This window comes from Somniosus microcephalus, unplaced genomic scaffold (genome assembly GCF_052327205.1).
Source record: "Somniosus microcephalus isolate GS21.2 unplaced genomic scaffold, FLI_Smic_1.0 unresolved_chr8, whole genome shotgun sequence".
In the NCBI taxonomy this organism is placed as follows: domain Eukaryota; kingdom Metazoa; phylum Chordata; class Chondrichthyes; order Squaliformes; family Somniosidae; genus Somniosus; species Somniosus microcephalus.
This window is the reverse complement of record NW_028225186.1, coordinates 39,264,610-39,278,186: the sequence shown is the minus strand read 5'-3', so window position 1 is coordinate 39,278,186 and position 13,577 is coordinate 39,264,610. Positions and strand designations below refer to the sequence as shown.

General features: G+C 43.1%; 1 protein-coding gene across 1 annotated transcript; it reads right to left on the bottom strand.

Annotated features, from left to right (window-relative positions):
* Window positions 1–4,175: 4,175 nt before the first annotated feature.
* Window positions 4,176–12,259, bottom strand: LOC147086028 (putative G protein-coupled receptor 139). Its single transcript, XM_085979176.1, has 3 exons — window positions 12,190–12,259; window positions 9,790–10,127; window positions 4,176–4,229 (listed from the first exon to the last, which is right to left on the bottom strand). The coding sequence occupies exons 1-3, from the start codon at window positions 12,257–12,259 to the stop codon at window positions 4,176–4,178; spliced, it is 462 nt and encodes a 153-aa protein (XP_085835302.1).
* Between the last annotated feature and the right edge of the window lie 1,318 nt (window positions 12,260–13,577).

Sequence of the window (13,577 nt, the reverse complement as noted above, 5' to 3'; positions counted from 1 at the left end):
TAGTATTATTAGTGGGATAGATAGAGTTCTCTGCAGCCGAGAGCGAGAGTGCCGAAGGCTGTGTTGCCTACCCTGTGCCAGGGTTAAGGACATCTCCTCTGGGCTGGAAAGAAATTTGCAGTGGGAGGGGAAGGATCCAGCTGTCGTGGTCCATGTTGGTACAAACGACGTAAAGAGGACAAGGAAGCCGGTTCTGTTAAAGGAGTATGTGCAGCTAGGGGTCAAATTAAAAAACAGAACGTCAAGGGTAATAATCTCTGTATTATTACCTGAGCCACGAGCGAATTTGGCTAGGACAAATAAAATTAGAGAGTTAAATGCGAGGCGCAAAGACTGGTGTGGGAGAAATGGGTTTTGCTTCCTGGGACAATGGCACCAGTACTGGGGCAGGAGGGAGCTGTTCCGTTGGGATGGGCTTCACTTGGCCAGTGCTGGGACTAGAGTCCTGGTGGATCATATAACTAGGGCTGTAGAGAGGGCTTTAAACTAACTAGTGGGGGGGAGGTTCCTAGAGAGCAAATAATAAAAATGACAACAGAGAATGTCATAGACTTAGGTAGCAGTGGGGAAATTAAAAGCCAGTGTGTGTCAGGAATTGGCAGAAGGTATGGAGTAAAAGGTAAAGTAATTAAAAGGGCAAAAGCAGGAACTAAGTGTCACAAAACATATTTTAAAGTTCTCTATCTGAATGCATGTAGCATTCGTAACAAAATAGACGAATTAATGGCACAAATAACTACATATGGGTATGTTCTTGTGGCCATTACAGAAACATGGCTGCAGGCTGACAATGCCTGGGAATTAAACATACCAGGTTATCTAACGACCAGGAAGGACAGACAGGAAGGAAGGGGAGGTGGGGTGGCTAAATTAATAAAGGAAGGAATCACTGTAATACAGAGATATGATATTGGGTCAAAGGATCAGGATAATGAAACAGTTTGGGTGGAGGTAAGGAATAATAAGTGGAAAGAACACTAGTGGGCATAGTCTGTAGGCCTCCGAACAGTTGCAACTCTGTTGGACGGAGTATCAATTAGTAAATAGTTCAGATTTGTAATAAGGGAACATCTATAATTATGGGGGAAAATAACTATCATATTAATTGGACAAATCAAATTGGGCAGGGCTGCCTTGAGGACGAGTTCATTGAGTGTATTAGGGATGGGTTTCTTGAGCAGCATGTAACTGAACCGACCAGGGGGCAAGCAACCTTAGATCTGGTCCTGTGTAACGAGACAGGATTAATTAAAAATGTCCTAGTAACGGATCCCCTTGGAATGAGTGACCATAACATGGTTGAATTCCATATTCAATTAGAGGGTGAGAAGTTTGGATCTCAAACAAGCGTGCTAAGCTTGAATAAAGGAGACTATGAAGGTATGAGAGCGGAATTGAGTAGATTGGATTGGGAAAATAGATTAACGGGTAAGACGATACATGATCAGTGGTGTACATTTAAGGAGTTATTTTACAACATCCAAAAAATATATATTCCACTGAGAAGAAAAGGGTGTAAAAGAAAAGACAGCCATCCGTGGCAAAGTAAAGAAAATAAGGATAGTATTCGACTAAAAACAAGGGCATATAATGTAGCCAAATCTAGTGGGAGGATAGAGGATTGGGAAAACTTTAAAAGACAGCAAAAAGTAACAAAACGATTGATTAAGAAAGGGAAGATAGATTATGAAAGTAAATCAGCAAAAAATATAAAAACAGATAGTAAGAGTTTTTATCGTTATATAAAAAAGAAAAAGGGTGACTGAAGTAAATGTTGATCCCTTAGAGGATGAGACAGGGAAATTAATGGTGGGAAATATGGAGATGGCAAAAACACTGAATGAATATTTAGTATCAGTCATTACAGTAGAAGACACTAAGAATATCCCAATACTGGACAAACAGGGGGGTATAGGGGGCGAGGAGCTAAACACCACCAAAATCACTAAGGAAGTGGTACTCGGTAAAATAATGGGACTCAAGGCGGATAAATCACCTGGACCTGATGGCTTACATCCTAGGGTCTTGAAGGAAGTGGCGTTAGGGATTGTGGATGCATTGGTAATAATTTTCCAAAACTCCCTGGAATCAGCAATTGTCCTGGCAGACTGGAACACTGCTAATGTAATGCCCTTATTTTAAAAGGGCAGTAAACAGAAGGCTGGAAGCTATAGACCGGTTAACCTAACATCTGTGGTAGGTAAAATATTGGAGTCCATTATTAAGGAGACAGTAGCAGGACATTTGGATAATCATAATTTAATAGGACAAAATCAGCATGGTTTTATGATGGGGAAGTCATGTTTGACAAATTTGCTGGAGTTCTTTGAGGAGGTAACATATAGGGTGGATAAAGGGGAACCAGTGGACGTACTGTATTTAGACTTCCAAAAGGCATTTGACAAGTTGCCACACAAAGCATTATTGCTTAAGATAAAAAATCATGGGATTGGGGGTAATATTCTGGCATGGATAGAGGATTGGCTATCTAACAGAAAGCAGAGAGTTGGGATAAATGGTTCATTCTCGGACTGGCAATCAGTAACTACTGGTGTTCCACAGGGGTCAGTGCTGGGTCCCCAACACTTTACAATCTATATCAACGATGTGGAGGAGGGGACCCAGTGTAACATATCAAAATTTGCAGATGATACTAAGATGGGAGGGAAAGTAGTGAGTGAGGAGGACATAAAAAACCTGCAAGGGGACATAGACAGGCTAAGTAAGTGGGCAGAGATTTGGCAGATGGAATACAATACTGGAAAGTGTGAGGTTATGCACTTTGGCAGGAAAAATCGCAGTGCAAGTTATTATCTTAATGGCAAGAAACTGGAAAGTACTGAAGTACAAAGGGATCTGGGGGTCCTGGTGCACGAAACTCAAAAGGGTAGTATGCAGGTGCAGCAAGTGATTAAGAAGGCCAATGGAATGTTGGCTTTCATTGCTAGGGGGATAGAATATAAAAATAGGGAGGTATTGCTTCAGTTGTACAAGGTATTGGTGAGACCGCACCTGGAATACTGCATACAGTTTTGGTGTCCAAGCTTAAGAAAAGTCATACTTGATCTCGAGTCAGGACAAAGAAGGTACACTCGGTTAATCCCGGGGATGAGGGGATGGACATATGAGGAGAGGTTGAGAAGATTGGGACTCTACTCATTGGAGTTCAGAAGAATGAGAGGCGATCTTATTGAAACATATAAGATTGTGAAGGGGTTGGATCGGGTGGATGCGGGGAGGATGCTCCGGTTGATGGGTGAAACTAGAACTGGAGGGCATAGTCTTAGAATAAGGGGCTGCTTCTTCAAAACTGAGATGAGGAGGAACTACTTCACTCAGAGGGTGGTAGCTCCATGGAATATGCTGCCCCAAAAAGCTGTAGAAGCTACATCATTACATAAATTTAAAACAGAAATAGACAGTTTCCTAGAAGTAAAGGGAATAAAGGTTTATGGGGAACGGGCAGGAATTTGGACATGAGTCTAGGTTCGGATCGGTGATGGCCCTCTGGGTAGCGCAGCCGGCCCAGGGGCCATGTAGCCTGATCCTGCTCCTATTTCGTGTGTCTAATTCTGTTAGATTCAGGAGCTGGTTCAGTGATAGTAGATTGGCGGTTAGGATCAGATCAGCCATGATCTTATTGAATGGCGGAGCAGGCTCGAGGGGCCGATTGGCCTACTCCTGCTCCTATTTCTTCTCTTCTAAAGCTCTTATGATTCTGACTTTTCGCACATCCCTGATTTCCATCCCCCCACCTTTGGCCAGTGTGCATTCAGCTGCGTAGGCCCTATGCTCTGTAAATTTCTGCCTAAAAGTAAAGGAAACGGGGCAATTTACGAGGACCTGAAGGAACAGAGAGACGTGGGGTTCTCCAACACAAGTCATTGAAGTTAACAGGACAAGTTGATAAAGCTGTTTAAAATCATACGGGATCCTCGGCGTCATCAACACAGGCATAGAGTACAGAAGTGAAGAAGTAACCACTGGTTCGGCAGCAGCAGGCGTATTGTGTCCAATTCTGTGTATCACACTTTAGGAAGGAGGCCAAGAGCTGGGAGAGGGTGAAGAGGAGATTTACTAGAATGGTACCAGGGATGGGGGACTTCAGTTATATGGAGAGACTGCATAAGCTGGGGTTGTTCTCCTTAAGGCAGAGAGGGTTAAGGAGAGATTTATTAGAGGTGCTCAAAATCATGAAGGCGATATGGAGAAACTCTTTCCAGAAGGTTCTGTAACCAGATTACAGAGATGTAAGATAATTTACTAAAGCACCAGAAGGGGAGGTAAGGACATTTTTACACAGCGAGTTGTTTAGATCTTGAATGCATTGACTGAAAGGGCATTGGAAGCAGGTTCAATAGCATACTTTAAAGGATATTGGATAAATGCTGGAAGGGAATCATTTTCAGGACTATGAGATTTACGAGGATGTTGCCAGGACTAGAGAATGTTAGCTATGGGGAAAGATTGGATAGGCTGGACTGTACATAAAGGGCGATCCGATACCGCCCGTTTATGTCCAGCGTCCGAGGCAAAATTCTAGGCCTAAAAATGAACTGATGACCGTTTAATCAGCTGGTTTTATGTACAGTGCAATACTTTTCGACCCAGCTTCCACATTGGTTTGTCTGATGGGAAGCCGCATGTCACAGCAAAGACTAACTGATTCACTAACTGTTCTTTTACTGTCTCCTGGGGAGATGCAAGTTCAAGTTCTAAAGATTAGTTTGTCTGCCCAAGGCCCTTTAAGGTGAAAGTGGATTGCCGGCAGTGCTTCCTTCTCTTGAACACCAGAAGGCACGGATAACATGGGTCTGTTTTCATTAAAACAACATATTAGGGCAGTTCTGATCAGAAGATTTTAAAGTATTAAATGAAGGGACGGATAGAAAGAAGCAGACTGGTTCAGTAGTTCAGGGGACAGGAGCGGGAGTTTATGGATGCAATAATATAATGTCAGCGATTCTGAATAGAGAGCTGCAGAAACGTCATTAAACAGATAGTTGTGGGGCAGTGAAATTCACTTCCTGGTTAGTGCTTGAGGCCAGAACCACGTCAACAATCAAAATTAAACCAATAGGTGGATGATGGACAGGTGGTTGACGGGTTAGCGGAACAGTGTGAGTAAATGTGATCGCAACCAGTTGCTCTTGTGGGCATGAACGCCAGCACCGATTGATTGGGCCCAATGCCCTGGTTATGTGTTTTAACTTATATCGATTTCTATGGTAGAAAGAATGAAAGAAATTATAGGAAAGAAAGACTTGCATTTCTAGAGCGCCTTTCACAACCTCAGGGCGTCCCAAAGCGCTTTGCTGCCAATGTTGTAATGTGGGAACTGCCAAGTAGAATCCTAAAGAAAATTAACTTCCGCTGTGAATGTTGTGGAATTTAACCAAGAAGAAATGTGGTTCATGTTTGTGTTCAATAACATCATGTTTGCGGGACCTTGTTGTGCGTGGATTGGTCTTCACATTTCGCTCCAAAAACAACAGTGACTGCAATTCAAATGCAATTCTTTGGCTGTGAAGAGTTCTGGCAGCTTTGGAAGATGTGAAGTGCGCTGGAGGAATGGAAGTTTTCTTTCTTTAATTATTTCTTTCTTTATTTCTTTTTTCTTTCTTTCTCAAGTTTCTTAGCTGCTCCATTCCTTTCAAATTTTGCTGAAATCCAGTTTTTCTCTTTTCTCTCCGCCTGATCTCATAAAATGACTGGATCCTCCTGAAGGCCTAGAAATTTGTCTCGGGCGGTGGCGCAAAACCTGTGAATTCACAGGAACTGATTATCAGGCGCTGTGCACAACGGTCAGCCGATCCGACACCGCCCGTTTGCTCCACCGCACGAGGTGAGTGTTTGATTCAAAATGTCTATACCCTCCTGCGGTCTCTTACACGCTTACATCGTATACTCACAGTTAGTGACGTGTTTTTCAAAGAGCCAGCAACGGCAAGTTGGGCCGAATGGCCTCCTTCTGTGCTGGAGGATGCTCTGATCCTAAGACCATAAATCGACTTGCTGCTCAGGTTCACCATGTCCACTGCCCTCTCTGGGGGGAGCGGGAGACCTTGCTCAGCTGTCAGGCGTGCCTCACTTGGTGTCAGTCTCATCACTGAGTCAGTAGGTCGTGGCATTGAGCCCCACTCCAAAGACTCGAGCCTCAAAATCCAGCCCGACACTCCATGTGTAAGGACTGAGTGAGCGCTAACTGTTAGCAATGTTCCATTTCTTTCTCGTGTAAACGATGAAAATTTGGCAGATACAAAACTCCAGCTCATTGTTGTTTTAGGAACATTACTGGTGCCAAACTAATCACTATGACCCACTGTGAGCTCCCTGTGACCCCTGTGTACTACTGTGATCTCTGTCCCTCCAGCCTGAGAACTATCTATTAAATAATATTGTATGTTACCTCTCAAGAACCAACTTCGTTCTCAAATTAGCAGACTTGGTGACCCGCTGTCACTCCATATCAAAAAGCATTTGCAAATCAAAATGCATAAAAATCAACTGTATTTTCTTTTACAAGGGACATTAATTTTTTCAAAGAACGGTGTCTAATTTGAGCAACTCCGCCTGTGATATACATTATACATGGTCTCCTGTAATCAGGACATGTATTGCCTGCTGAGTATTCATGTTTTAGAGCTTGCTCACTGACTATGTTAATTTGAGTTGCCTACAGGTAGATTAATTAACCCCTGCCTTTTTTTTGAGCACAGGTGCTGCAATGAGAAACACAGCAACACCAAATTTCATTTGTATAGCGCCTTTCAGGCAGAAAAAATGTACAACAGAGAAGCAAGCGAGGAAATAGCGGAGGCTCTGACCTTAATTTTCCAACACTCTCTGGCTACGGGTGCGGGAGGAAAAGCGAGGTTAAAACTTTCTAACTTTGTTCAAAAGGGAGAAAGGGATAGGTTGAATAATTACAGGCTCGTCAGCATAAAATCGGTGGAGGGAAAGTTATTGGAAAAAATTCTGAGTGACGTTATTAATCGTCACTGCCTGAAAGGGTGGTGGAGGCAGAAACAATCATCACATTTAAACAAAATTACGTCGACTGCAATTGAAGTGCTGTAATCTACAAGGCTACGGACCAAGAGCTGGAAAGTGCGATTAGGCTGAATAGCTCTTTTTCGCTTGGCATGACGCAACGATGTGCCGAATGGCCTCCTTCTGTGCCATAAACTTCTATGATTCTATGATTCTGTGATTCAAAGGGAATCGTAGAGGGACAATCAGAAATAAATGCTTGCTCAGCCAAAGAAAATCTTGTTTAAGAAATTGCCATGAATGAAGGTTTTAGAGGAGGAGATGGAGGCAAAGAGGCGGAAGGGCTTAAGCAAGACTTTGCAGAGCACTAGATTGTTGAAGGCACCAACGCCAATGGTAGGACAAAGTTATAGGAAAGATACAAAAGGGTGTGAGAGGAAATATAGTTCTGAATGGAAGTAGCTTTTACTAGGGCTAGAAAGCATTACTGACATAGCAAGAGATCAGCATGTGGAGGCAGCTAAACACAAGGTTGAGAACTTTAAATTTGTGTTTTAGAGGCCTAGGACCTAATGTTGTTCAACAATTACATGATAGCTGGATCAGGAAAATTGTCAGGGATAGGAAGTGGGCAGCAGCGTTTCAGCGGAGCTAAAGATTGTGAAGGTTGTAACATGAGGAGATCGACCAGGAGCACATTGGAATAATCGAGTCCCGAGAAGACAGGAGTATGAATGAGCGCTTCAGCAGCAAGTGGGCTGAGGTGCGAATGAGTGAAAATAATGTTACAGGATTGAGCAGTCTTTGTGATCGAGACAGTATGCAATTCTGAAGCTCTTCCTGGGATCGAACTGGGAGCCAAGTTTGCAAATATTATGGCGCAGACTGAGACAGAGGCTAGGGAGGGGACTGAAATTCATGGCGAGTTTACAGAGATTGTGTTGTGAGCTGAACATGGTGCCTTCAGTCGTCCCAATGATGAACTGGAGGAATTTACGACACCTGGAATACTGGATGTCGGTCAAACTATCTGATAACAGCGAAATTGTAAGGGTTGAGAGTGGGGGTGGAGAGGGAGAGATTGGAGTCGTCAGCTTGCATGTGTAAGCAGTACACATGTGTTCTGATAATGTATTCAAAAGGGCAGTATGTAGATGAAAAAGAAGCGGTAGCGGGCAAAGGCAGACCCTTGGAGACTCCAAGGGAAAGAGTGAGGCTATTATTGGACAGGTAGGAGTAGAACCAAGCGAGGGCAGTGGCCCTGAGCTGGACAGCGGAGCAGACTAATTGAAGGAGTATGGTCAATCGTTTCGAAGGCTGCAGAGAGACTAAGGAGGCCGAGGAGGGATTGTGCACCACGGTAACACTGATAGAGTGTATGAATTTTTACGTATGTCAGGAACGTTTCAGTACCGGGGCAGGGATAGAATCCTGATAGAAGAGATTCAATTAAGGAATTGTCGGAAGGATGCGCACCGTTGGGAGGCAGTGACATGTTGAAGGGCTCAGGAGTTAAAAGAGTGTTTGGAGATGGGGCTGCAGTTTGTACCAACAGAGGGACTGAGCGTGGATTTTTGAGGAAGTGGTGAGTGCCGGTTTTGAAAGAAGGGGGCAGAAGCTGAGAAGAGAGACATGTGTTAAATATCAACCAATATGGGGGCCAGGAAGAGAAGTTGAGATGTTCGTTAAAGTCCTATTTAATATTGTGGCCATTAGACATAATCATCCAAACTATGGATGAAGATAATGCATCTCCAAATCTCACTTCCCCTGCCCACAGTGTGATGTGAAGATGTAAACGCGGCTCCAGTTTCTTGACTCAGAAGGTTGTGGGTTCACAATCCCATTCCAAGAGGCTTGAGCACAAAATTCTAGGCTGACACTCTTGGATAGTCCGTGGTGCTGCACTGTCGGAGGTGCCGTCTTTTGAATGAGACATTAAACCGATGCCAGGTCTCAGCTGGTCGCCAAAGATTTCACTGCCACGATTCTGAAGAAGAGCAGGGGGCTCCACTCCGTTGTCCTGGCCAATATTTGTTCTTCATTCCTTATCACTATAAAGAAGATTATCTGGTCATTGTCATATTGCTGTTTGTGGGAGCTTGCTGTGCGCATTTTGGTTGCCGTGTTACCTACATTACAGCAGTGACAACATTTCAAAAAGTTCTTCATTGGCTGTAAAGCGGTTTGGGACGTCCTGAGCTGGTGAAAGGCGTGATAGTAATGCAAGTTATTTCTTTCTTATAAATTCCCATTTAGTGTAAACAAATATTTCGCCCCTTTCTTCAGCTCCTCTCTGAATTTCCTCTGTGTCAGTCCATAGATACAAGTGTTTGTGCAGGAACAGAGCAGTTGCAGCATAAACCCAACTTGCTGAGTGATATATTTCGGATTACTAAGATATTTGTCATCGTAATAAAAGTTTACCACTGGCCAGTTTACCGAATGCACAACATACGTCATCCACAACAGTATGAAATTGGCAGAAATAGATAAAAGCAAGATCATGGATTTTCTCCGATTCTTCATCTCAGCATCATTGACATTGTCGCTGTTGCTCAGGAGTGCACTGCGGACTCGATTTGCCGCTATAATATGTCTGACAGTCAGAGCATTGAACAAAATAATTAAAAAGATTGGTAATAAAGGGGTGATCAGGCTATCGATCAACTCGTATGCCTTCCACAAGGGGGAAGTCAAATAATCAGCTGTCGGAACACAATACCATGGCACGTTGTCAATGATTATGAGAGGTTCGTCTGAATAGTAAAATGGAACACTCCTCACACAACTCACCACAAACACGGTGGCGATAACCACGGTCGCTGTTTTCTCGGTGCAATATTTTGATTGCAATTTCTGACAGCAAATTGCTACAAAGCGATCAAATGTGAAGGCGACAGTAAACCAAACAGAACAGTCTACAGCGACAATGTAGGCGACAAACGTCAAAGTGCAGACCGGATTCAGAGAGAGGAAATTAATTGGCAAATACATGCTATTAATCCGATGTAATATCACATCGATGATAACCACCATTAGATCCGCCGCTGCCATGGCCAACAGATAACGAGTGATGCACTTCGAGAGACCGCACTTTCCACGGGACAGGATCACAATTGCAACCACGTTCACTGTAAGAAAAAGCAAACATTAAATTAGCCAAATATTTTGTTTTGTAAAATAACCATCTCAACTCCATTATGAAACTGTTGAAATGTCAGTTTTCTAGTTTCGAATTAAATATAAATGTTAATTTAAAAAGCTGTGTATTGGCGGGCAGGAAAATCTGTGGCAAATATTGCAACTAAAGGTAAGGGGGGAATGAAAACGTGGTTGAACTCAGCTACCGACAGTGGTGGTGAGGCAAAATATTACTGCGATATTTCTGGAGAAAGTGGGTGACGAACAACACAGGGGCCCATTTAACTTGCACCATTGCCTTCGAATTAATATAACTGCGAATCAGATCTGCACTTTTGGGTTACGGTCTGTACAGAATAGTGATCGCTCTCTCACATTGTTTGGTTATGATTTGTACAGCATGGAGATCACTCTCTCACACTGTTGGGTTATTGTCTGTACAGCATGGAGATCACTGTCCCACTTTGTTGGGTTATAGTCTGAACAGCATGGAGATCGCTCTCCCACAATGTTGGCTTATGGACTGTACAGCATGGAGCTCACTCCCTCACACTGTTGGATTATGCTGCGTCAGCATGGTGATCAGTCTCTCACAATGTAAGGTAATGGTCTGTACAGCATGGAGATCGCTCTCCCACAATGCTGGGTTATGGACTGTACAGCATGGAGATCACTCCCTCACACTGTTGGATTATGCTGCGTCAGCATGGTGATCAGTGTCTCACAATGTAGGGTTATGGTCTGTACAGCATGGAGATCACTCTCCCACAATGTTGGATTATGCTGCGTCAGCATGGTGATCAGTGTCTCACAATGTAGGGTTATGGCCTGTACAGCATGGAGTGCCCTCTCCCACAATGATGGGTTATTTTCTGTACAGCATGGAGTGCGCTCTCTCACAATTGTGGGTTATTGTCTGTACAGCATAGCGTGCGCTTTCTCCCATTGTTGGGTTATGGCCTGTACAGTGAGCTCTCCATCACATTTCAAGTTCCATGAACCGCACAGCTGCAGGAGACCATTAGTTGCAATGACACCTGATGATTTACAACAATAAGTTATCCATTTAGTTCAATCAAATCGTGCTTTTCCTTCAAAGTGATAGTTTCAAATCAGGAAAATGGCAGAATCTGTTATTAAGAAGGTAGTAACAGGGCATTTAGAACATCATCATATGATTGGGCAGAGTCAATGCGGAATTTTGAAAGGGAGGTCGTGTTTGACAAATCTGTTAGGTTTTTTGAGGGTGTAAATGGCAGGGAAGGTAAGGGGGAATCACTATATGTAATATATTTGAATTTTTAAAGAAAAACATTCCATCAGGTGCCGCACACAATTAGGGTTTGTGGGATTAGGGGTAATATTGTCACATTGATTGAGTCTTGGTTAAGGGCCAGAAATGATAGAGTAGGAATAAATGTGTTATATTCGGGATGGCAGGCTGTAACTAGAGCGGTAGCACAAGGATCAGTGCTTGGGCCACAGCTATTTACAATCTATATCAATGACTTTTATGGGGGGACCGCGTCTAATGTATGCAAATTTGCTGACAATAAAAATTTCGGTGGTAAATTAAATCTGGTGGGTTGGATCGCATGCTGTTAACAGAAATCACTGGATTCTTGCTTCCATTTAAAGCAGCCACAAACACAGTCGGAGCTGAACTGACGGCCAGGAGAACAAGAGAGACTTCTACATTGTAACCCATTGTAAACAGGAAATAATGTTATAAAGCAATCATTCTTAAAATCCCCACGTTACACGTGACACACATTTAACTACATCCGGATATTAAACGAGTTTATAATTCATGTCTGATCGGATGTCAGTATCAACTCTTGGGAAGAGTTTCTGCTGAAAACAGTCAAGGGGACCATTGTTTCAACATTGTCTGTGGAGAAAATTGAAAAAAATATTATCATTTCGATTAAGACATCGCATTAAGAAAACAGGACAATCAACTAATTAACTGGTAACAACAAACAGGGAACGGATACCCTGAACAGTCACATATTAATATTAAGCTTTTACCGTCTCGTTTTACTGTCTTACCAGGAACACCAAGGGCTGCAAGAACCGGGTAGTAAATGAGGTCTATCTGGAAAATTACTGGGTAGTCCATTTCTTGCGTGAAGAACCAAACTCTTTTCTATCAGGTACAGAGCTCTGACTTGTGAACGTAAAGGCTGATTCAGAGGAGCCCTTTGATATACCATAAAGCAACCTCCATGGAGAAAGTCATCTAGGGAGCGTGATCAGTGACATTAGGTACATTCCACCGAACAAACAGATTTAATGAAGCACTTTTACTCCAAGGATTTGTGTCTAATAAGATATTTTTATTTTAGGATAGACAAAACAAAATAATTTTAGATTTCATTGAAACGTCATCCAAAGATAAATTGCAAATCCTTTTGCTATGACCCTGGTGTTGATCTGTGTGAACAGTGCGGATGTTGAAGTGGATGAAGAGTCTCATTTAAGAACATAAGAACAAAATAAATTAGAGCAACAGTAGGCCATTAGGAATTTCCAGCCTGCTCCACCAATCAATAAGCTCATAGCTGAAGTTCCAACTCAATTTCAACTTCCCGCATTAACCCCATATCCCTTGAATCCCTGAAGATCCAAAAACCTTTTCAATCTCTGTTGTGAATTTACGCAAAGACTGAGCTCTGACTATGGGCACGTAAAGGATCGTTGGGTTAGAAAATTGCACTAATTCACCATCCTTTGAGTGAAGAAATTTCTCATCATCTCAGTTCTAAATGGACGACCCGTATTCTGTGAAGCTGATGCCCTACTTCTAGAGTCCACAGCCAGAGGAATCTTCCAGTGAGCAGCTACGCTGTCAAGCCTAAATGAATTTTCTATATTTCAATGAGATCACCTCTCATTCTTCTAAATTCTAGCGATTGCATGCCTAGGCTCCTCAGCATCTCCTCAAAAGACAATCCCCCATCCCATGAATAATTCTGGTGAATCTTCTTTGCGCTCCCTCTAAGGCAAACAATCCTTCCTTCGGTAAGGAGACCAAACCTGTACACAATACTTAGGCATTGTTTCACCAGGCCCCAATATAAATGCAGCAAGTCTTCTTTATCTTATACTACAATGGTTTTTGTAATCGCTGTGATTTTATGCATGAAAAACTTTGTGACTATCCGCGCATGCTCACTGTATACCTGAGCCGTGCATGAGCAGTGCCCAGTTGTTGCCTGCACGTAGGCCACGCTTTCCTCGGCTCTGTGCGTAGAATGTCAGTGGATCCATTGGCGGCAAGGTTTGGGGGGGCGGAAGTATGAAGATTGAAATGTGAGGGAGAGGATCGAAGGAGAGTAAGAGAGGGAATCGGAGGGGGGAAAAAGAGAGGATGGGGAAATGAGATCGGAGAGGAGAGAGGAAATTGGAGAGAGCGAGGTGATCGGGGGGTAAAAGGA

What these genes read in the sequence shown, in the direction of transcription:
- LOC147086028 (XM_085979176.1), bottom strand. Translation starts at nt 12,259, where the DNA reads ATGGACTACCCAGTAATTTTCCAGATAGACCTCATTTACTACCCGGTT. An exon ending in TGCAGCCCTTGGTGTTCCTG is followed by an intron (nt 10,128 to 12,189) that starts GTAAGACAGTAA and finishes TTTTTCTTACAG; the next exon opens with TGAACGTGGTTGCAATTGTG. An exon ending in TTATCGCCACCGTGTTTGTG is followed by an intron (nt 4,230 to 9,789) that starts GTGAGTTGTGTG and finishes ATCTGGTTACAG; the next exon opens with AACCTTCTGGAAAGAGTTTC.